General features: G+C 29.0%; 1 protein-coding gene across 4 annotated transcripts; it reads left to right on the forward strand.

The window, feature by feature from the left end:
- The first annotated feature begins 12,147 nt into the window (after positions 1–12,147).
- Positions 12,148–21,104, forward strand: LOC100169408 (myotubularin-related protein 6). 4 transcript variants are annotated; one of them, XM_003245772.3, is made up of 11 exons: positions 12,148–12,444; positions 12,731–12,947; positions 15,832–16,111; positions 16,189–16,346; positions 16,459–16,584; positions 16,638–16,772; positions 16,839–16,971; positions 17,062–17,294; positions 17,361–17,611; positions 17,687–18,191; positions 19,770–21,104. In XM_003245772.3, the coding sequence occupies exons 2-11, from the start codon at positions 12,777–12,779 to the stop codon at positions 19,914–19,916; spliced, it is 2,139 nt and encodes a 712-aa protein (XP_003245820.1). In that variant the 5' UTR covers positions 12,148–12,444; positions 12,731–12,776; the 3' UTR covers positions 19,917–21,104. The 4 variants fall into 4 exon arrangements, with proteins under 4 accessions (XP_003245820.1, XP_016661447.1, XP_001950736.1 ...); XM_016805958.2 differs by having other exon boundaries at positions 12,153–12,663; positions 19,770–20,026; XM_001950701.5 differs by lacking the exon at positions 12,731–12,947 and having other exon boundaries at positions 12,153–12,444; positions 19,770–20,026.
- Positions 21,105–24,001: the final 2,897 nt, after the last annotated feature.

Here is a 24,001-nt window from a genome sequence, read left to right on the forward strand (position 1 = left end):
GGCACACCCGTATCGTACGAATACCTATGTTTTGGACAGATTCGATGCGTTTCTAATGTGAAAGGCCGATAAAAGGTGCCCAAGAAGAGCCAGCATAAGAAAGAATTGGAGAGACGTGGAGTTTTAGAATGTTGAGTTTCGAAGTTGTTGGGACGGGGCTAGAACGGTTAAGTATGGTGTAAAGTATTCCGCGAACGCGAGTTGCCTTTTTGGTGATGTTTTGTACGTGTTTGCCGAAGGTGAGTTTGCACCCGATTGTAACGCCGAGTTCTTTGGCATGATTGGACCAGTTCACTGGATGATTGCCGAGTAGTAATGGTGGGATGGATGAAGTATTAGAACGTCCGAAAAGGATACCTACAGTTCTGGTCGGGTTTATTTTGATTCCCCAGCGATGAAACCATGTGGTAGCTAGGTTGAGTTGGTGTTGTAATTGTATGGCTGCTCGTTTCGGGCTTTTGTCGAAAGTAAAGAACATTGTGTCGTCAGCGAATAGAGAGAGATGTGCTTTAGGAGTCGTTGGTATGTCGTTTATGTAAGTCAAGTAGAGAGTAGGTGAGAGACAGGATCCTTGAGGGACGCCTGCGAGTATGTGTTCTGGTGGACGAGAGTGAGTCTTCGACTTTTGTGATGAAGGTGCGGTCAGTGAGAAAAAGATTCGATGATTTTAACGATTTTAGTCTGGATATTAAGTTGAGTAGTATATTTTGGTCGGTTCTGTGCCACCGAAAATCCCACGGATCCCGGCTACTCCGTTTAGCCTATAGTTCTATGCTATAGCGGCCGCGCCTCTCCCCTCCTATCCATGACCAGCCTTGCCCGTACTTGACCCTCCCCTCATATCTATATGCCGCGCGCTGCCATTCCCCTTCAAGCTGTGGGTAATTGAGGAATATTAGCATAATATTATTTATTTACTTATAATTTATTAATAGTGTATTATTTATTTATTATGTATGAATACTATTTATGTAGCTATCAATGTAATGTATGTGTAATATATAATAATTAAATATATTTATTCTTAACCTTTTATCTAGCTCAGACCCTTATATATGTGATAGGGGTGGTTAAGAGGGAAGGGGGTGAGGTTTGAAACGTAAGTAATGGATGGGAGGGGGAGGGTTGAGGTCGGGTACGTAAGTGATAGCTATGGATGGGTTTGGAGGGGTAAGGTTGGGTAGGTATGTATGCTTAACCCGATAGAATATTAGTATATTATTTATTATGTATACTATTTATTTCGCTATCAATATATGAATGCTTAGAATATAGTATACTGATATAGTAATTAGTTTTAAGGTGCGGGTGATGAGGGGGTATTAGTATACTATTTATTATCTATACTATTTTTATACCTATCACTTTTTACGTTATACTTATTTTTTAAAAATATTCACACATATTATACATAATGAAACTTATAATGTAATAAAATCGTATTAGTAAAATACATGGTTGATATGTATTTTATGTATGGATACATACAATATAAATCACTTGTTTGATATTTATATTTTACTAGATGTGTATGCTATGTTGTTCCATACATATCCCCGATGAATATTAGAATGATATACTTTTCACTTATATTAAAATGAATACGATAACATTTTGTATGAACAACTATATTAAGAAAAATTAATTTTTATTATAACCGATATCATCAATATCTTTCACATATGTGTATGATATCGAACATAAACATCGTGAAGGTGGTTAAAAGAAAATAATAAAAGAAACTGATTAATTAATAATAAAAAATGATTAATTTGAATGATCTGATTTGATTATATGTAAATAGGTGAATAGTGAGGTTTAGTATGGTATACACTTCACGTATATTATTTATTACTACTAATAAACTTTATATTATTTTAGGAGTTATCAATATTTATAACGTACATAATATAATACTTAAAACCTAATATTGCTATTGTCAGTATAGTTAATGTAGTATAAATTTCATACTAAGGTATTACGATATTAGGTAATCCACTATATAAGGTATGATGTGATTGAATATGATATATATAATATACTCTTAAATTACTGTTAGTGAGATGTTTTTAGGATATTTCATAAACTATCAATATGTAGCACATAATAATATGGTAATTATAGTTTAAATATAGGTATATATTTAGTATTTACACTTCAGCGTAACCGTGTAGTTATGTCAGAAAATTGAATGATTGAAATAATCTATGTTCGTAGGTGGGTAAAAGTATGTTTACCTCAATCATAACTAAATTGTCTTTTATATCAAAAATATATGATAGGTATATTGTTATAGAGTAAATAGTTATCATATGTTATAGGACATATCACATAGGTATGTCTTACACAGTTACACTTTCATATTTCCCACTGACAGAAGATAATGGTATATCGTTAATAATTACTTAGTAGCGCTATGGTATAACATATTTTATAATTTACAATCGTGATATACACTTCGTGCAACATATTATGTTAACAATGATATCGCAGACAGGTGAGTCAAATATACAACACATCACCCTAGGAGGATGGTGACGGTTATCTGATAACGGTGGATAACACGATGTTATATCGCTGATCACTATTTGGATATTTATACTTAGGATACTTCGGATTAATGAATAAAGTACAAAAAAAAATATATCAACAAATAACTTGAACATCTATTAAGAATCATTTATAGAAAAAATCATTAAAAAATAATAACTTCTGGGTCAAAAATTAAAAAAACCTTTAAACACGATTTCCCAACATTTCATTTTTTGGAGTTACTGCAATTCTTGGTAGCAGGGCAGTACACTGGTATAGTAGATTTAAGTATAATTTAAAAGGTGAGGGTAATAGAGGTGTATTAGCATTGAATTTATTATAATTGATTAATATTATATTATATTATTTATTATTTATGAAACTATCAATGTATGTATGCTTGGAGGTATGGTACCTATACTAGTATAATAGATTGAAGTATAATTTTCAAGGAGTGGGGAATAGAGGTATATAATCGATTAATAGTATATTGTTTATGTAGCTATCGATTTATATATGTTAAAGGGTATGATAAATTGGTATAATAGTTTGAAGTATAATTTTCAAGGTGCTGGTATTGAAGGTATATTAGTATATTATTTATTATGTATAGGTATTAGTTATGTAGCTATCAATGTATGAATGCTTAGAAGTGTAGTATACTGGTATAGCAGATTTAAGTATAATTTTCAAGGCGTGGGTGATAGAGGTATATATTAGTTTATTATTTATTTATAATGGATTAGTAGTATATTATTTATTATGTATACTATTTATATAGCTATCAATGTTTGTACGCTTAAAAGTATGGTACACTGATATAGTAGTTTGAATTATAATTTTCAAGGTGTAGGTAATGGAGGTATATTATTTATTATGCATACCTATTTTTTATGAAAGTATTAATGTATGTATGTTTAGAGGTATGAAACCTATACTAGTATAATCGATTTATTATTTAAGTATAATTTTCAGGGTGTAGGTAATGGAGGTATATTATATGATGACTATATTTTTAGTGATAGCCATTGATGAGAGGGTATTTATATATATTTATTTTATTTATGAGAGTCAGATTTATTACGACAACAATTAATGCCCAATATAAAAGTCAAAGTAAAACTTAACACAAATGCTGTTCCTACGATTCCTCAAAATATACCCTGCTCTACTTCAAATTCTTCAAATTTATCCGAACGAGAAAAAAGAAAAAGAATAAAAGAAAAAAAAGAAATTATATCTTCTATAATGACAAGTACATCAAAAAAGTTAAAGCCCTCATTTAGGTCTTTTGAAAATAGTGAATGTAAATCGAGTGATGTTGATGATGACGATGATGTAGAAGGCGGTAATTTAGTGTTGATTACAAATGAATCATTTGTGGCTTTTAAACAAAACGAGATTGGTATACAATGTGAATTAGGTAGTGAAGTATTAAAAAGTCACCATGATTTATCATTAAATTTATCACTTGATGAGTTTTCAACTTCGGAGGATGAAAGTTTTGAAGTTTATGATGAGGACGTCGAAGTACTTCAAACTGGAAAAAATGCCATAAGAAAATCTAAAGAAATAGAAAACGATTCGTGTTACATTGTTTTCTGGGAGTCTCTGTCAATTTTATTTACACGTTGTCATTACTGTAATGCTAAAGTGGAAAATATTCATAATTATACCAAGGGAGCATTGTTGGCCGTAAAAACTATATGTGAAAATAGACATATTTTCAAATGGACGTCTCAGCCATTATTTGATAAACGACTTGTAGGAAACATTTTAATGGGAGCTGCTTTAACGTTATCCGGTGTCTTATTTAATCAAATGAAAACATTTTGTTCGTCTTTAAAACTTGCATTTTTTTCAAGAACAGTTTATGATAAAATCATTAACAACTATACAGCTCCTGTAGTAAAACTAATTTGGGATCAACACAGACAAAATAATATAAACGAACTAAAAATGGGTACAAGTATATTTTGGTTAGCTGGTGATGGTCAATTTGACTCCCCTGGTTTTTGCGCCAAATACTGCACGTACTCAGTCATGGATGGTCGAAGCTCCAAAATAATAGATTTTAAAATTACTCAAAAAGGAATGGTTCGGGGTGACTTAGAAAAAAAAGCATGCGAATTACTACTTCAAGAACTTGAAAAAAACGACGAATGTAACATCAATGTATTTTTGACAGATCGACATAAGGGAATTCGTTGTTATATTCGAACACATCATCCGAATATCGAACATGAGTTCGATGTTTGGCACTCATCAAAAAGTTTGACAAAACGACTAAAAACTCTAGAAAAAAATCATCATAGTGCTTTTATGTGGAAGACAAGTATAATAAACCACTTATGGTGGTCTGCTCAAACGTGCGATGGTAATGGAACTGTATTAGTTGAAAAATGTACATCAGTTCTGTATCACATTTCAAATATTCATCAGTGGAATGATAATGAACAGATAAAAAAATGTGAGCATGATCCACTTACCGATGAAGAAATAAAAAATAAACTCTGGATTCCAAAAAATAGTGATTCGTATTTTGCGTTAAAAAAAATTATTACTGCCAAAGATTTATTGAAAGATTTGCCTCATGCTAAACATTTTATTCACACTGGCCGCCTAGAGTCATACCACAACACACGTTTAAAGTACATGCCAAAACGTATACATTTGAAGCACGAAGGCATGTATATTCGATCAATAATTGCTATTTTAGATCATAACGATAATACCGATAAAAAAATAGTTGGAGATAAAATGGTTTATTCCAAACCTCTAGGACGGTATACAATAAAAAATACTTATGAAAACACGGAAGGAAATTGGAGAATATATTATATATAATATAATATATAATATATTAATCTATAGACATTATGAACAAGGTCCATTTGATAGCAATAGAAGGCTCTTCGGGACCATTGAAATTTGAAACTACCAGAAAAACATTTAATACCAAAAAATATTGTTCAGACACCAAAGCCAGATATTGAAGAATTAAAATCAAAAAAGTATTCTAGGTTTAAGTAGTGTAAATTATTACAAAAATTGGTATAGTTTAACATTGTTTTGAAATATTTAAAAAAAAATAATACTGTGTCTAGGATTTCTCCTATTATTCATATGTAATTTTACTGTAATTTCGTGTGTTAAAAATTAAAAAAAAAATACGAGAGAAATTCATTTTAAGTATTTTTGTACATTACGATTTACGATTTATTTATAGTTTTGAAAAATGTAAATTGATAAACTAACCAACTATTATTATTACAATAATATTAACCATTTCCAGTTTATTATTATTATTATTACTATTATTTTGTTTTAGTCTACTTGTGGATCAGTTGTTGTTCATTATGGCGAGTGTAAAACCTTATCAATTTGAACCAGATTGTTCAAATGAGCGGGATTCAAACAATTTTACTGAAAATAATGATTTTGAAATTAACGTAGATAATCGAAGTGGTAAATTAAATTGGTGCAAATGTGGACAGTGCGTAGTTATGACGACGGATCAAGAAAGCGTCTGTTGTCAAGAAAGTGAAAAAGTAAAACAAGTTAGTGGAATAGCTGGTTGTGTGACAAACAATGTTTTATTCAACAAACTAGTTTTAGACAAAGATGTTTTAAATATTTCTTGTCATAAAATGATTTTAAAGTCTAAAAAAAAACAGAAAAAAAAAGTTTTGTGTAAAAGTGAACCACCAAATAAAGTCTGGCGATACTTGGCTTACAAACAGTTTATTTCGTGGATAAATGCATGGACAACGATTGGAAAGGGAAATAGGATAGTAATTCCATCATGTGTTATTTATAAAATAAGACAGACTTATCCAGAAGAAAATGGTGTTTATGTAGGATTTCGGCCCAACGATAAACTTCCTACCTAATTTTTGTATTTCTAATTACTCGCTGTATGTACAATTATTATGTTTTTTTTTTTTTAATACAATACTTACAATAATACTAAATCAATTTAAATTGTTAACAATGTTTGTATACGTACTTGTTATAATAACAATAATAACAATAAGTTAATAAATAATAATGGTTAATACGTAATAAAATACATTGTTTTGTTACTTATATGAACCAGATGTTATTCGTCTTAAATAAATAATATCATAGCATAGTATCATATCAAAAAGATAATAATTACATATTTAGAAAAATTATGTGAAAAACAAAAGTATAGGAATCAATTTACTAAGAACAGTAAGAAGACACCCGATTATAGTAACAGGCACGCGTGTACACGTTGCCGCCGCCAGTAGGATCTTATGACGTCACGGGTGATTTTAAAGACTTCGTAACTCGAAAACTATTTAACGCAGAAAAATATTATTGGTACCATTTTTTTAGTCAGATTTTTTGTGATTTTTTAAATAAAAGTCAATTTTGAGTGTTTTATGGTCCTTTAATTTCCATATTATATCACGTCTTTTTAAGATTTAATCATTATTAATTTTTTTTTTTAACTTAGCTTTTTTTTTGACACAGATTTATAACGAAGTGATTTTGGTGTGATATCAGCTATTTTTCATGAAATAAGTCGAGATTTTATTTGACTGTATACAATAACAATAATAATTCATATATACCTATTTGCATCGTTGGCCTCCTGTTATATCTTTTTTTCTATTTCAATTTTTTTTTTCTAAAATTATAATATTAACATTGTATCGTTACATCTAACCCATATTTTATTATTATGTTTAATAATTGATGTGTAATGGGTTTGAGACTTGAGTCATAGACTCATAGATGGACCATGGTGGCAAATCACAGAATTAAGAGCATATGATTTGTCATCGACCTTAATTGTTGCCATGGGTAATGAATTAATCACCAGATTGTTTATTTTATTATTATTGTATTATTGTTTTATTTTATTATTGTTCCAAGTTTTCAGCATAATAATATGATACCGTCGCGCTGGATCACGAATTCACTAAACAATCACAGTCCGACCCATATGTTCCCCGACCCACCGCTTATCTATCCCCACTGTTCCGTACGCAAAATTGGTCTTAAAAGTACTTGAGCATTTTTGCTTATAACTTATAAACTATCTAACCAATCTGCTAGCGAGTTCCTCTGTTCTGTTCTTCTGATCGATTGATACCTTATACGACTTTATATGTTCAGTCGTTTACCCTGTACCTAGAGGTTGACAAAGGATTGACATAAATTAGGACAATTTTTCAATGTTAAAACTCGGTTTTCTGTTAATATACGTAAGTGGCTACTCCACATTTTTTTTTTTACTTAGCTTCGCGCCACTACCGTCGCGCTGGATATTTTAGTTATTAACACAAAATTGAAACGGCTGGATGTACATTTTGAAGTACTATCTCCTTCAATATTGGTTGTATCATATTGAAATCTTCGAGGTTCAATGCAGTGACACCTCTAAATCAAATTTCTGTTCTAAAAAAAGCTACGTCTCGATTTTAATTTTGAGAAATTCGCAAAAAAAAATTTACCGCCAATTTTTTTAAAAAAAAATTCAAATTTTGAACACAACATTTACCCCCTTAATAATTGAGTTAAAAAACTTATACCAGCTGGAAATGATCTAAGTACGCTATTGCTTCGGTCTTTGAAGACTTCATAAAGATAGGGCTTGTATTGAAGGATTTAGGTTTATAGATCAGGTGAGATTGTATATGTCCTACCTATTTTAAGTGCGGTCCCGAGGTCTTCTTCGCCCTCTCATTATATTTCCCACAGAACGATTTATATATTGACATGATTATATATCAAATATTTTATGTTTTATAAAACTAAATTTAACATAGACGCTTACTAAATTGTTACCTATTTACTTGGTATGAATGATTAAAAATTAAATTACAATTTAACAAATTACATTTCTGTTCCACATATCTGTGCTATTTTTTGTTCATAAAAATTGTAATATAATTAATTAATAGGAAGGTAATTAACACTGCAAAATTAAAATAATGTATTTTTTTTTTTTTTTTATTTATAATAATAAGACATTCCTAGCCTAAGGCTATCTACATCTATGGATACTTAGTAACATAATTTTTGACTATTTTAACATGATATTAGTTAAGTAGTAATAGCGATAATAAGTAAAAAATAATGTATAAAACTGAATAAAAATTTAAATTTTACTATGCATATTTTGTGATTTTTTCTTGCATATTTAGACTTTTTTAGTGCATATTTGCAAGCATATTCTACAATTTAAAATTCATATAACTCTAGTCTTTAATTATTACTTATTGGGATTAATATAAGAATTCAATGTTTCAATGTTTATGACGCTAAATTCGAAAAAAAAAAGTTATCAAAGAATTAATTATCGCAAGAAAATTGTAAAAAAGCAAACAATTATCGATTATAGGTAACAAGAGGTAATCGCTTGTTGTACAATAGACAATAGATGTCAATTGGTTACTGACCACTATTTTAGATATTGCTATTTAAGTAGGTATTTTATTTCATTATTTGTTTTCATAGGCGCAAATAGCGTTTGAGATTTGGGGGGGCTAATAGGGCTAATAGGGCCTTACTTTGATAATATTGAATAAGCTTAAAAGAAAGTGTAGGAAATGTTTGGGAGGGCTATGGACATTTTTTGGGGGGCTTAGCCCCTAAAGCCCCCCCCCCCCCTATTTGCGCCTATGTTTGTTTTTGTATTAAGGTAGGTTGAATTCATTTTTGCCGAAAACATTTCATTCATACGTATTAATAATGTTTAATTATTATGATTATATGTATTATATTTTTGTTATTAACTATTTTGTACTACCTTACCGTAAAACTGCATGGATAGGTTCAAGGTATAAATATGTAATATCTAAAAACTATTCTACTTGCTTTGAAAATTTCATTGCGTATACCAAAATTCTTAACATTGCGTTAGGTTAGATCCCCACAAATAATGTTTTTGAATTTAAAAAAGAATAATGACCATCGTATTCAGAGTTAAAAAAAAGATAGGTACCTATATAATACAATGATCCACCCTTTTACTTTAATGATTCAATACCTAGCTTGTTTTTATTAGGAGTTCAATCTTATTATGAACCAAGATAGGGTTTTTGCGATAGAATTATTGATGATTGAATCAGAAATAACAATTAGGTAAAAGATATTTTGTTGAAATTATCACTTTATTTTCAAATCTCCAATCTAGCAGAAAGTTTATGAAAATATGAAATGTTGGAATGAATAATGCAGTCTAGCTTCCAAGCGATTTTTGTGATTTTTTTTAAAATTTTTTTTAAGTCTTGATTAAATACTTCAAAATCTTCTTGTTACGTTTAAAATACCGAATAGGTAATGGAATTTTTGAATTTTTTTTTGTATACATTATAATTATATGCGTATTTTTATCCTACACATTTTGGTGGAATCAGAAATTAATTATCGTACTTACTTTTCACTTTAGTGTTAATAAATTAATTTAATAAGAAGAAAAATTCCCAGACGGGTGGGAATATGCACAAACAACTGGACTTCAAAAGATGATACATTTTAAATCAAGTCTGGCCGACAAATTCTGCTTAAAAATATTCAAAATCACTTGGGAGCTAAACTTCAATTATGCCACAAAATAGTAGTTATACCTTACATTTTAAGAAATAACTATTATTTTTTTTGTGGATGGGAAGGGGCAAAATATGGTGCCTGATAACGGGAAAAGGACAAAACTACAAAATAGAACACCGGCGTTTTTCAAGGGGTTAAATAATAAATATAGCCTATAGGCTATATACAATACATTCCGGAGATATACGGTTTTTAGTTTTTGGATTCCGGCAATATACGGTCCGGGTATAAATATTCCGGGTAAATATGGCTTATAATTTTTGGATTCCGATGATATACGGTCCGTGTAAATACGTTCCGTTAAAATGCGGTTTATATTTTTTTGATTCCGTCAAGATACGGTCCGGATAAATACGTTCCGTAGTTATACAGTCCGGGCATATACTTTCCGGATTATTATAGCCCTCCTTATAATTATTCAATTTTCAATTTTGTACTTGTACTAAGGCTCTAATAGAAGTTTTTAAAGAGCCCTATAGTAGAACCATGGGAGTATTCAATTGTTTATCTGCCTCACCCCTCATACGGTTCACGAGCCGCCACTGCCTAACGTTGATCCGTGTACAAATCCAAATGAACTAGATCTAATATCTAGGTACTTTCTTTTTCGAACTGTACCTAATATCTTCTGTAAATTTATATTTTTTTCATTTTGCTAAATGTATGCTCTATTCCAAAAAGATCAGGCGCTGGCGACCGAGTTGTGCGCATGGGCGTGGCTTTGTTCCCATGGCAGCGTCTAATGCGCCGCCGTAGTAGGGACGGCGTCTAACCGTCGCGAAACGAAGACTGGTCCATAGAATAAAGATACTGGTCGCCGCGGAAGTCTGATCTTATTTGGAATAGAGTAATGGAACCCTCCTGAGTGGTTTTGATCCGCTAAGGATCGTTATTTTTACAAAGATTAACCACAGACTTCTACATTACAGTATTACAGCACTATATAGAAATCTGTGAGGTTCACTTAAGAGGACGTCGTACTCGCATGTGTTGTCTCCGTCTTACAAACGTACGACATGGAAAATTTTCGTTCGCTAGTTTCAATTGGGTACTGTCATTTTCGATTTTAGAGTGAATTGACCTATTATCAAACTTTTGGGTAACAGCATTATCTGTGCCCTCTCGTTGGTTTTTTACGATATTTTAATTTTTAAGTGAGTTATCAGCATGTAAAATATTAATATTTGAAAATGCTCATAACTCACTTAAAAATTAAAATAAGGTATGATTCAGTTAACTAATTTGTATAATAATAACCTAAACTAAAATTTGTATATTAACTATGTTAATGTTATAAAATGTACTAGGTTTACTAAAGCAATATAAAAATAACTATAATTATAGTGTTTATTAGTTTATTATTCATATAGCATTTAATAGAATTGCAACTATACATTTATGAGTTTATAATTTTTATTGACATATTAATATTTTTATAAATTAATCAATATTTCAAACTTAGTAGAAATTTGTACATTTTTAAATTTTAGATACCTATTACTATAAATTTGAATGTTTATAATTTAGTTGTTTTTATATAAAGTTGTACCTTTTTACTACATTAGTTCATATTCATATTGTTTGTTACTTGGATAAACAAATATTATATTTAAATATACAATAAATCATTAAACTATACAAATACTTACCAAATTTAACTTGCGAGTTTAAAAACAAAATTATTAGGTACATTTTTATTTTTACAGGTTCTATACAGGTTTATTTTTAATGCTATACATTTCCAACCCGACTATTAGAAAATTCTTAAGGTGTTCACTGTTCATGTTTTGTAATTATTACTTTATTATTAATATTTAATATTATTAAATTATATCAGTTTATACTTTATACCACAGATATATACAATATTTGAAAGGTGATAATGGTATGATAAGGGGAGCTGCGCGCGCAGCAGCCAATTTGCCAAGCTGCGATCAGGCTGCTACCAAGGTGTATTGATAATAGTTATAGATTATATTATCTATAAACCTTGGGCTGCTGCTACTACAGAAAACTGAATAGATTATATGCCATAATCAATGCTACTACCACCTAATAATAAATAGTTTAATACCTATTCAGTCCCAGTGTAATGTACTTATGTTTATTTTATTTAGCCGTGGCTTAAATGTTTAATAGTTAATAGTTTAAAAATTAATCATGGGCCGAATGCCTAGTCAACTTTTTTTCTGACAACTTTATGTTCTTAATTTTTTTTAGTTATTTATTTATATTTACGTTAACCTATTTTTAATTCTCTAGTCACTCGATTTTATTAATGTGCCTTAAATTATCAAGATGGAACATATAAAAACTCCAAAAGTAATTTATATAATTCCTAGTCGCGTCCTCATAATTATATAAATATTGAAAATATACTTAATAAATAAGAGTTGGATATTTTGTTGGGTGCTTGTGGCTGAGGTTAACACATTATGCATGTGTGCTAGATAACTAGATTCCTTCTTAAATTATCTCAATCTACACAATCCCTAACCTACCCACCTGTAGTGTTTTATTATTCTACCCGGAGAGGTTATGGCAAGTGGTTTGTATTCTGTAGTTATTATAGTAGATCTAACCCAGGTTGTTGTGCATGCTTTTGTAGGACACGCAGTGAGTTGTGTGTATAAATCTTTAACACATGCAGTTGTATGGCCGAAAAAGACAGGTTCGTGTCACCGGCTGGCTTCCGTCTGTATCGTTTGTCATCGGCTCCCGGATCGTACTCTCTGTTCTGCCGCTTGAGGTCGTGGCTACAGCGTGAAGCTGCCATGGCCAAAGTGGCCAGGCAACAGCAACAGGACGGTTCGGTCATTAAAAAGGTACAACGTGTTATTCAGTTAAAAAAGAATGCTGATCAATAATTAAAATTATTATAATAAATATAAAAAAAATCTACATTAAATAAGATTTGAAATAATTTATTCAGCTAATGACTTTTAAAATCTATCAAAAGATAATTGATTTGTCGGTTATTAATTAATAATATTTTATCAACACTTAATATTTACTTTATTTAAAAAATAAATGTACTAATAGGTATTTAATACAATAGGTATTTTTTTTATTTTAAAGACCAAAAAGAATATAAAAATAAACAAATTAATAAGCATTAACTGCATAGCTAATAGGTATAAATATAATTATGAAAAACTCATTACAATCTAAAGCTTTAAAATATTAAATAATTTTGATTAGAAAATTATTATTATTATTTGTATGGTTTGTAAATAAAGTTTTTGTTAGATTCACAAAGGTTTAGCTATACATTTATGCATTATACTTAAACAAATCAAAGTCCTATATTTTTAGTTTATTCGTGTTCTAATTTAGTTAGTATCCATAATTAATAAATAAGTGAATATATTAATTGAGGAGTGTGGGGGCCTCCACTCAGGTCTGTAAAGATTTTGCAACATAACTTGGAATGAACCTCGGCACCACTGGATTCTACTGTACTTCATGGTCATAGTGATGACTTTTAAACCAATTTTTCTAAAACAAAATATTCATTAGATTAATTTTGAATTGTTTAAAGTAAGCAACAAAATATAAATAAATAATTTTAAAACCCATTATTATAAAAGTTTACCCTATAACTGCATGATTTTGCATATGTCATATATGCATGAAATTATAACCCCTTATTCACTAATTGTGTATTCACATATATATTTTAAAAACAATTTGTCATAAGTTATTTTTTAAACAATGTTACATTTAGGTGCCATGTTTTATTTGTTTATTTTGTTAGACCTGATTCTTGTGTAGTTTAGAATATTAATTTAACTAAATAATACAATTAGCAAAATAATTATATATAAAAACTATTTCACTAAAGCCAAAGTTTTACATATAATTTAAGGACAGTTATTTTGAAAATATACAGTTATCTTAATATCTAATACATACTATACTCTTTTTCACGAGAGAACAGGACCGTTTCAAGCATGTAAAATGATTCGATTGGTGCGTAATCACGCTTACAACAAATAGTTTTTGAGTGATTTGCGGTAGAGACCGGTTTTGGTTGGAGAACAGTTCTGTTTTCTCGTGAAAAAGAGTATAGATATGATTCTGTAATGACTAAAATGATTTATCTTAATTTTAGTACTAAGTAAAGTGTAAAATAAATAGATTTTAAAACTATTTGTTCATTTCCCAACATATTTTAGGACAGAGTGAGTGATCCAAAACAAAAATATTATAGATTAAAATTTATGTGAATTGAGATGGTACATTATAAAACCATTATTATATTTTTCTCTGAGGTGAGCAAATGCAAATCTGGTTTCCAACACTTCGTGCTTATTTTTTTAAGTAAAACCTTAATATATAATAATTGACAGAATATATTTATTAAACATTTTAATAACACCAATAACATCTATTAATCACTAAAACATGGAAAGATAATTATTAATTTGATGGTTTGTAAAATAATTTAATCCTGTATGGAGGTGGCATATTGCACCATTATGATGTGATTTTATGCTATAAAGTAAAAAATATAATCAGTATCATTACAATTTATTTTATTAAACAGTTCTATTAACTTTAAAATAAGTTGGGTTAAGAAAAGGAATTTATTAATTTAACAGCTTATTCAAATGTAATGAAGTCATTTTTGATTAATTATTTAATTTTTAATAAAATGTTAAGTATTTAAGAATGCATTAAATGTGATTTCCCAACTACAAAATTAATATATTAATCATTAATTGGAAAATTGTATATGAATAAGAGGAAAACAATATTACTGAAACAAAAAAATATATATGAACAATTCATCAACATATTTATGTGTACCTATTCTTTTGAAAGAAATATTTTAAATTGTTTAAAAACAAACCTTACTTTCTAATTTCTTAAAAATAATGATAATAACAGAATCCATATAATATACATTATCATAAATTTCTCTCTAATCATTCTATCATCCTCACAAGAAAACTAACATGATTAATCCTAGGCAAAATATTGAAAAGAAAATTTAGTGATAATCTATGTATTGAATAGTTCTTAAAAATGAACCATTAATAGTTTTGTCAATGAGAGAAGGGGTCTCCTCTGTTCACTCAAGACTTGTTCGCCATAATTTAATCTTATATTTTAAGCTTAATACACCACATTAGGATTGATTGCTTAATTCTAATGTAGTGAACTAGAAATGTTATACAATTATTTATGATCAAAATGAACAAATTTCAAATTAAGAATTCACAAATTAAAAAAAATATTTAGCCACTTAACAAAATTTATCTCAAAAATATAGTTAGTAGTAGTCGTCATTTTAACTTTTAAGATAAAACATAATATATTAATATGCTTTTTAAAAATATGAAATGCATGGTATAAAATTTGAGATTAGAAAAAATCATGTGTTTTCAATAACTTTGTGTATTTATTAAGATCTAATGTGGTTTATTTTGGAATATTCAATATGGTATTTTGCTTTGTGACTAATAACACAATTATTTTTAGCTTAGGTATTGACATCTTTTAGATATAATTTAGATATGTATAAATTCAAATTAACTTTAATTTTTACTACACATAGGTCAAAGTTGTCCTTCATAAAAAAAAAGCTTAAGTAGCTCACAATTTAAAATGCTATTTACTTGTGCTTAAAGTTACATAAAGTATTAATTATTATATATTAAATCTGAGTTAATTGATTAAAATGTATACATTTCTTAATTTCAGATAGAAAATGTACGGATGTTAGACCGATATAATTCCAAAAAAACGTCAGCTGGTACATTATATTTAACAGCTACCCATTTAATATTTTTCGATACTGAAAATAATAAAGAATCGTGGGTGCTGTTAATGCATATAGGCAATGTTGAAAAATTACCTATTACAACTACGGGTTGTCCAATTTTAATACGATGCAAAACATTCCTATCAGTCACATTTGTCATACCAAAAGAAAGAGATTCTCACAATATATTCACGTCATTGCTTGTTCTCTGCCAACCTGGTTTGTTTTTACATTGCTATTTAATTTGTAAATATACATTTATCTAAAGATAATGAAGTATTAATATACATTTTCAGCAAAAATCGAAGATGTTTACTGTTTTTTATATAAATCAAACTCTGATAAAATATCAAAAAGTGCTGGTTGGGATAGTTTTAATCTGGAAAAAGAATACCAAAGAATGAATGTACCAAATGAATCTTGGAGTCTTACTACATTAAATCAAGACTATCAGGTTGATATCTTTAATTAATTGTATTTTTATAATTCTGATATGTGTATGATACTTGAAAAAAATTGTATTACAATTACATACAACTGCCCATACAATTAATACATTATTTCAGTTGTGTGATACTTACCCAAAGTTCCTTTTTGTACCATCGTCTGTGAGTACATCAATTTTAGTGGGCAGTTCAAAGTTTCGTAGCAAGGAACGGTTACCAGTACTTACATACTTACACGGAAACAAGGTATTATTACAGACATTTTTTGTTTCTTGAAGTATTCATTTTTTCACTTTTAGGCGTCAATTTGCCGCTGTGCACAACCATTATCTGGATTTAATGCCAGATGTATGGAAGATGAGCAACTTCTCACATGTATACTATATACAAATCCAGGTAGCGAGTACATGCATGTTGTTGATACCAGACCAAAGGTAATTGTATTGGAAAAATAATTAAATGAAACTTATTACTCAATGTTATTATATGTACATTTTTAGATAAACGCCATGGCAAATCGAGCAACAGGAAAAGGTTATGAAAATGAAAATTTTTATGATAGTATTAAATTTAATTTTTTAGGTATAGAAAATATTCATGTAATGAGAAATAGCTTGTCCAAAGTTGTAGATTGTGAGTTCCATTGTTTTACAAATTGTAACTGAGTAAATAACACTTACTTATCTTTTTGGTTTTGATTTAAATATTAATATATTTTATTAGTATGTGAACAACGAAATCTATCTATGTCTCAATTTATTGGAGGATTAGATAGTAGTGGTTGGTTACGGCATATCAAAACTATTCTCGATACATCCGCTTTTATATGCCAAGCAGTTAATAGTGGGAAGTCTGTTGTGGTCCATTGTTCAGATGGATGGGATCGAACAGCTCAAGTCTGTTCACTAGCTTCTCTAATGCTAGACCCATATTATCGCACACTTCAAGGATTCCAGGTAGAATTAAATATTTTACTGAAAAGTTGAAGTTATGTTCTGATTTTTAATTTTATTAAATACTAGGCACTTATTGAAAAAGATTGGTTAGCATTTGGTCACAAATTTAGTGATCGGTGTGGCCATATAGCTGGTGACTCTAAAGAAGTCTCCCCAGTATTTACACAATTTATAGAAGCAACATGGCAACTCACAATGATTCAACCTACTTCATTTGAATTCAACGAACGATTTTTACTAATTTTACATGACCATGTAACATCCTGTCAGTATGGGACTTTCATTGGAAATTGTGAAAAAGAACGCGTTGATCTCAAGTAATTTTATTTTATTTCATAAAGTTAGTTAAATAATTTACTTTTTTAACATTTATACTTAAAATAATTGTTTAGACTCAAGGATCGTACATTTTCTTTTTGGGGTTATGTAGAAGAACATAAAAAAGAATTTTTGAATCCTCTTTATAGTGCTCAAACAGAAACTATGAGCCCTGATTTATCACCACAAAATATAAGATTTTGGCGTGGAATGTATTGTCGTTTTGAAAATGGTGTCCACCCACGAGAGCATGTATATGACATTTTACTAGCAACTAGTGAACAGACAAAATCCATTGATGATCACGTAAAATTCCTACAAAAAAGATTATCATATTTTAAACGTAAAATAACTGATGGTGCAGACATGGTCAAAAACAGTCTATTCTCAAAAGAAATATGTATAGAGCCTATGAGCTACAATAGAGAAGAAAATATTATACAATCTATGAATGATGCATTTGATAATTTAACTGTTATGGAGCCAAAACTAGATGAAGCCCATAAGGTGGCCATTGAATGGAAGAGCTTACGAGAAGCAGTTTCTTGTGAATGTTCTACTGATTCTTCTACAAAAAAAGTAATATATTATTGTTATTTGTTGTAATACCAATGATTTAATTATATTGAAATATATCTTATTACAATAACAAATAATTACCCAAAACGGGAACATTACCAGTAGCGCTTAAATAGTGTATCGAGATTATGAACACAAATGGATCAGCATAATGGTAATATCACTAATATTGATACACTCAGGGCAGTTCAGTTTGTGAGGGGGGGAGGAGCAACGGGACATTTTTAGGTGCCCTCTTAAAGTATTATGTATAATAATTAATAATAACAAACTATCACCGTTATTGTTCTTATTGAGCTTTCTGTCGTGACAAAAGACTAAAATATCCTCCCTATTTTTTTCATACTGTAGAATGATAGTTGAAGGGCCCCCATATTAATTTTTCCCTGACCCCGAAAAACCTTGGGACTGCCCTGGATACACTATTTATAAGTGTGTTATTAACATATAGGACACATAATATCTCTTAGACCTCAATACATGACAAGAAAACCGGTTCCAAGAAAAGTCTGTCTTATGTGTTATTGTATTCCTGCTACAGTAATGTTTGTTAACATTATCATTTAAGGCCCCTGAAAACGTGTCATTTTTTAGGAGTTATAGCTGTGGTTAGGCAATTATTTTGATCCTGTGGTCACTGGATTGTCTTTGTGTAGTAAATGATCATTAGTGTGCATATATTCCCCACCAATCGTCCGCATCATACATATTACGCACCTGTGTGCACATGTAATTTAGTCATTAGATTAAAATATTCAAAATCAATTTATAGTTGTGAAATCGCTATACGCCTAACAACGATTTAAGTACTTTCAAAGTTCTGATTTAAAAAGTGTAAAGATATTTGAAATTTTAATATATAAACAAGATTAGTTTGCATTGGTCGAAGCACTTTTTCAGTTTTAGCAAATTTTTGACGAGAATAAATATTTTAAATTTTATAAATTTTTAAATTTATTATATTAAATATATTAAAAACTATATGCAAAGTAAACTTTTCCATCAAATCGAAAATCTTTAGACTTTTAAAATCAAACCACTAGAAGTACTTAATGTTTGTCAATTGCTAAGGTTGTTTTGATGAAAAGGGATGATGATTACTAGAGTTTTCTGGGACTCAATTAATTTACCACTATTTATTAAAAACATTACTGACAATTAATAATTATTCTTATATTTTAATTGTTATTAAATGACACCCAATGCAGTGGTATTGTAATGGAGGGGGAATGCAGATATTCCCTTACCTGCCCCCTTCGATATTTTCAGAAATAAATAATTTCTTATTAACTTTATTTTTTTGTCAATAATCAGGTGCGGATCTAGAAATGAAAAAAGGGGGGGGGGCTAAACAAAAATATGTACTTAATTACTTATTTTGTACAAAGTCTTTCTTTAAATTAAAACCCCCGAAATTCAGTTTAAAGTATACCACTGACCCAATATGATTCAACTTGTTTCCCAGTTACAATAATTAGTACATTTTTTTTTTTGTCACATCACATATTATACATCTTTTAACTATACTTTATTATAGATTACAGTAATTTAATATTTATATTTATACTTTATATTTAGTATCACTGTTGGAAATGTGGAAATGTGTTTTGCACTCGTTGTATAAATATGAATGTTTCATTACCTGGACACCTTAGTCAAGATCCTGTGCCTGTATGTCACGGATGTCATAAAATTGTTTCAAGATCATCGACAGAATCTTCTTAAGTTCATTGTGTTATTATTCAACTAATTATTAGTTAATTTTATTAACATTAAGACCAGTTACAATATTTATACTTAAATCTGTAAATATAAATACCTTTTCCAGTTATAAATTAATTATATTATAACATATAGCCTAAATTATCTCATAGGTCTCCAATTTTTAATAGTACCCAATTTCTCTTTTTTGTTAGAAATAAAAATGATCGCGCAATATTTTCTATATCACACCAAATAATATATAATTTAAATAAGCTAAAGTGTTATATTAACTTCAATTATATTCTGTGCAAATTGAGAAAAATATCGGCACAAATTAAACAACAGTTTATACAACATATTAAAATTATTTTATTTGAATCATACTATTTATCAAACTTTAAATAATTTAATTAGGTATTTAAATTACATTCATATAAAGCAAGATCAATAATATTCTAATATAAAAATAAACATATATATTTAGTGTTTACTTCCTACATTCATTTATTCATAAATAAAAAACAATATTGATTACTAAATTATAATATTTTAATTGTGATGTATGCCTAATAGTTTCAGTTTTAGATATTTCATTAAGTAAGACCACAAAACTATTTTATAATTAACTTAAAATTTGAGTAAAACAGTAATGTTAAATTACACATTATAATTTAAAATTAACAAAACTTATTTATACTACACGTTAAATTAAAATTAAAATTTCAAATTTGTTTGAAAATATTATTATTTATACCCGAGATATATTGATAACATATAATTTTAATGAAGTTTGTTTTACATTAATTATATTAAATAATAAATACTGAATATAACATATTACATATTCTGGTTGAAAAATTGGATCAAACCTATACATTTGAAAAGTGATATCTTAAGGTATATACCTACAAATAATTAAGCTCTAGTTTTTAGATTTAATAAAAATTTTAATTTTAATGTAATTTCATTTCCTATACCATATTACTATTTATATATAATATATTATATTGTATTATTATAAACTAATAGATATTGATTCCAGAACAATTATAAAAGTTTTTTTTAAATATTTATACTAAGCAAGGTCCTCAACATTGATTTTCAGTGCATAACTGTATAAGACATGTAACACCACGTGTTGTCTCCATCTTACAAATATAAAACATACCAACATTTTTTTAAAAGCGTAAAATATATAACTGATAAGAATATTAATCGTATTTTTTAAAACCTTGTAAAATTTCCCTGTTGTTTTAATAAGTATGTTGTATGTATATAATCAGTAAACTATGTGTTTACGGATAGCAGTACACATACCATTGGCACAACTAGAGGAATGCAAAAGCGTATTTTAGTGTCCCTCGTATTTTTAGGTCCAACTATTATTTTATAGTGAAAAACCATACATTTTATGTTTTTTTAAATTATGATATATTTACTGTAAACAAATTTAAACTATTTTGGCCATTATATTACATAATTCACTATACATTTTTGCATACTCTTATTTAGACAATACATATTAAGAAAAAGTGAATTGCTTATGTGCTATTATTATAGCCAATAGGTCACATCAAAAAGCATTAAATATATTAATGCTATTGTGGAGTACAGTGTATTACTGGTAACCCCCATAATTTTTACCCGTCAAATCTTAATATATTAATAAAAAGAGTATTATACATATATAATATTTTGTTTTTATCATCATTATGAAGTGTGTTCAAATGTGGAGAAACAACGTTCAAGTATTGATTATTTTAGATTTGTAACTTGTAAGATCGTGTAATTTTTGAACAGGGGGTGTTGAAGGAAACCCCACCCCGGCTCTGTGAGTCATTTAGAATCTTAGCACCCCACGTTTTAGAGGTCTAGTTGCGCCTATGCGCTGTGCTCTCCTAGACTTGGAAATTGTAGACATTTGACTTTTAGAACTATAGGAATAAAGGTTTTCCAAAGGCCAATGGGTTAGGTGCAGTGGCGCCGAATACGAGTATCAACTGAGGAAAATTCCTCAGAACTATTTATAGTTGGGTCAGGTGGATTTGTGGGTGATAATAAGTGATCAATCATTAGTGGTATTTAATATTTATCATGATTTATATTAAAGATACATAAAGGCAAGGTAAAATTTTATGCATTTAAGGTACAAATTCATCAAAATCCCGAAAATGTGCAAACTATTTTTAGTAAGAAATTCATTAAAAGTTTTTCTTTTGATAGCTAACATGAGACATTTTTATAGAAGATTCCACTCAAGTTTATCTACCATTATTAAAATAAAAGTTTACCGGAAAGTAACGCTATTTGTGGCCATAAGATATTTTAAAATGTTATTCATTTTTTTTTAACTACATATTAAATTTGATTTTTTTATACAACCTATATAGGTACTAGGATTTATAACATCAGTGACAACACGGTTCTTACTAAGGATAAAATTCTTAAGCATCGCAATTTTAAAATTATTATTATCATCATCCATTTTTATTTTAATTGAAAAAAAATTATAAAACGTAGAAACTAGATATATTAATAAATATGGAAACTAGCTAGTATAGGCAGATGAAAACTATGACAAAGATTTAAAAAACCGCGGGAAACAATTCATATCAAGTATCAAGTATCCGCGATAAGAAAATGAATTAGAAAAGTGGGGGTAAACCGATCTATATCCCGAATTCCTATCTAAACCGGTGTATCCTTAATATGCTGAACCATGATCATGAATCGCGGGATCGGTAAAGCAAACAAACCGGTTTAGTCTGGCGAATTTCTTGACCGTCTCCTGTCAAAATCGTTTTTCGTATGGAATGATTTATCATTGAATTCAAACCTAACACATCCATGGACTATTATCTATTGACTATTATAAATTACAATGACATAGGTATACTTGACAACTATACTATGCGCTTTTTATACATTGCAGTATAGCATATTACAATTCTATGGTATATTTGAACTCGTAATTCATATATGTTCAGATTTGCATACTGCTGAGTTTTAAAATGTTAGATCAGCACAATTTACCTACGACAGAACAACCTACCATAATTACAATAAATTCCATAAAGTATATAGTAGGTAGGTATACCTATAGGTATTAGGTACTAAAGACCTGCAAGGCCCGTTGTGACATTGGACCGGGCCGGGCCTTTGAAATAAAATAAATGGTTGGACCGGGCTTTTTAAGTCTTGGAATTTTATTACAGAACGGGCCTGGACTTTTTTTGTACAATTTTTCGGGCCGAGCCGGGCTGGACTTCGAATCAGGGGGTGGACCGAGCTTTTTTAAGTCTTTGAATTTTATTCCGGGCTGGGACGGGCTGGATGAATAATAAATTAAGGGTTGGACCAGGCTTTTTAAGGATTTTTCTTCGAAATAAATAATCACAATTTAAAATAATAAATAATAATGATAAAATCAACGTTAGTACAGATAGATACATACCTATAGAGTATACTCTATGAGTAGATAATAGATAGTAGATACAATTACAATAAATATAATAATAATATATTGATTGGTGGGTATAATAAAACTATTTATATACCATAATAATATTATAATTTTTTCACATTTTTTTTTGGACCAGGCCGGGCCGGCTTCAGGATAAAATCTATATGGACCGCACCGGGCTTTTTACGAGCTTAGCATTATTTTCGGACCGGGCCAGGGCTTTTTTTTCATAATATTTTTCGGGCCGGGCCTGAGAATAAAATTGATGGACAGGACCGGGCCGAAAATTTACGGCCCTTTGTAGGTCTATAATAGGTACTTACGATAAATGATAATCTATATATAATGATTGTCAATTGTTAACTATATTGTCTATATTGATTAATACTTTAATTGTACATATAGAATAAAAATTGAATAGGTACCTATTTGAATGTTTTTATCTTCAAAAAATATATATACAACTTATATTAAATGATCTAATTTCATTGAAAAAAAATGATCAGTAATAATTTTTTAAGTTTTTATTTTTTGAAAAACAACACTTTTTTTTCATATTCCGAAGTGAGATATTTTTTAGAGTATTCTGATAGGTAGATAAAAACCAAATGACGATTCGTATAGATTACCTATAAAGTAATTA

This window comes from Acyrthosiphon pisum, chromosome A1 (assembly GCF_005508785.2).
Source record: "Acyrthosiphon pisum isolate AL4f chromosome A1, pea_aphid_22Mar2018_4r6ur, whole genome shotgun sequence".
In the NCBI taxonomy this organism is placed as follows: Eukaryota; Metazoa; Arthropoda; class Insecta; order Hemiptera; family Aphididae; genus Acyrthosiphon; species Acyrthosiphon pisum.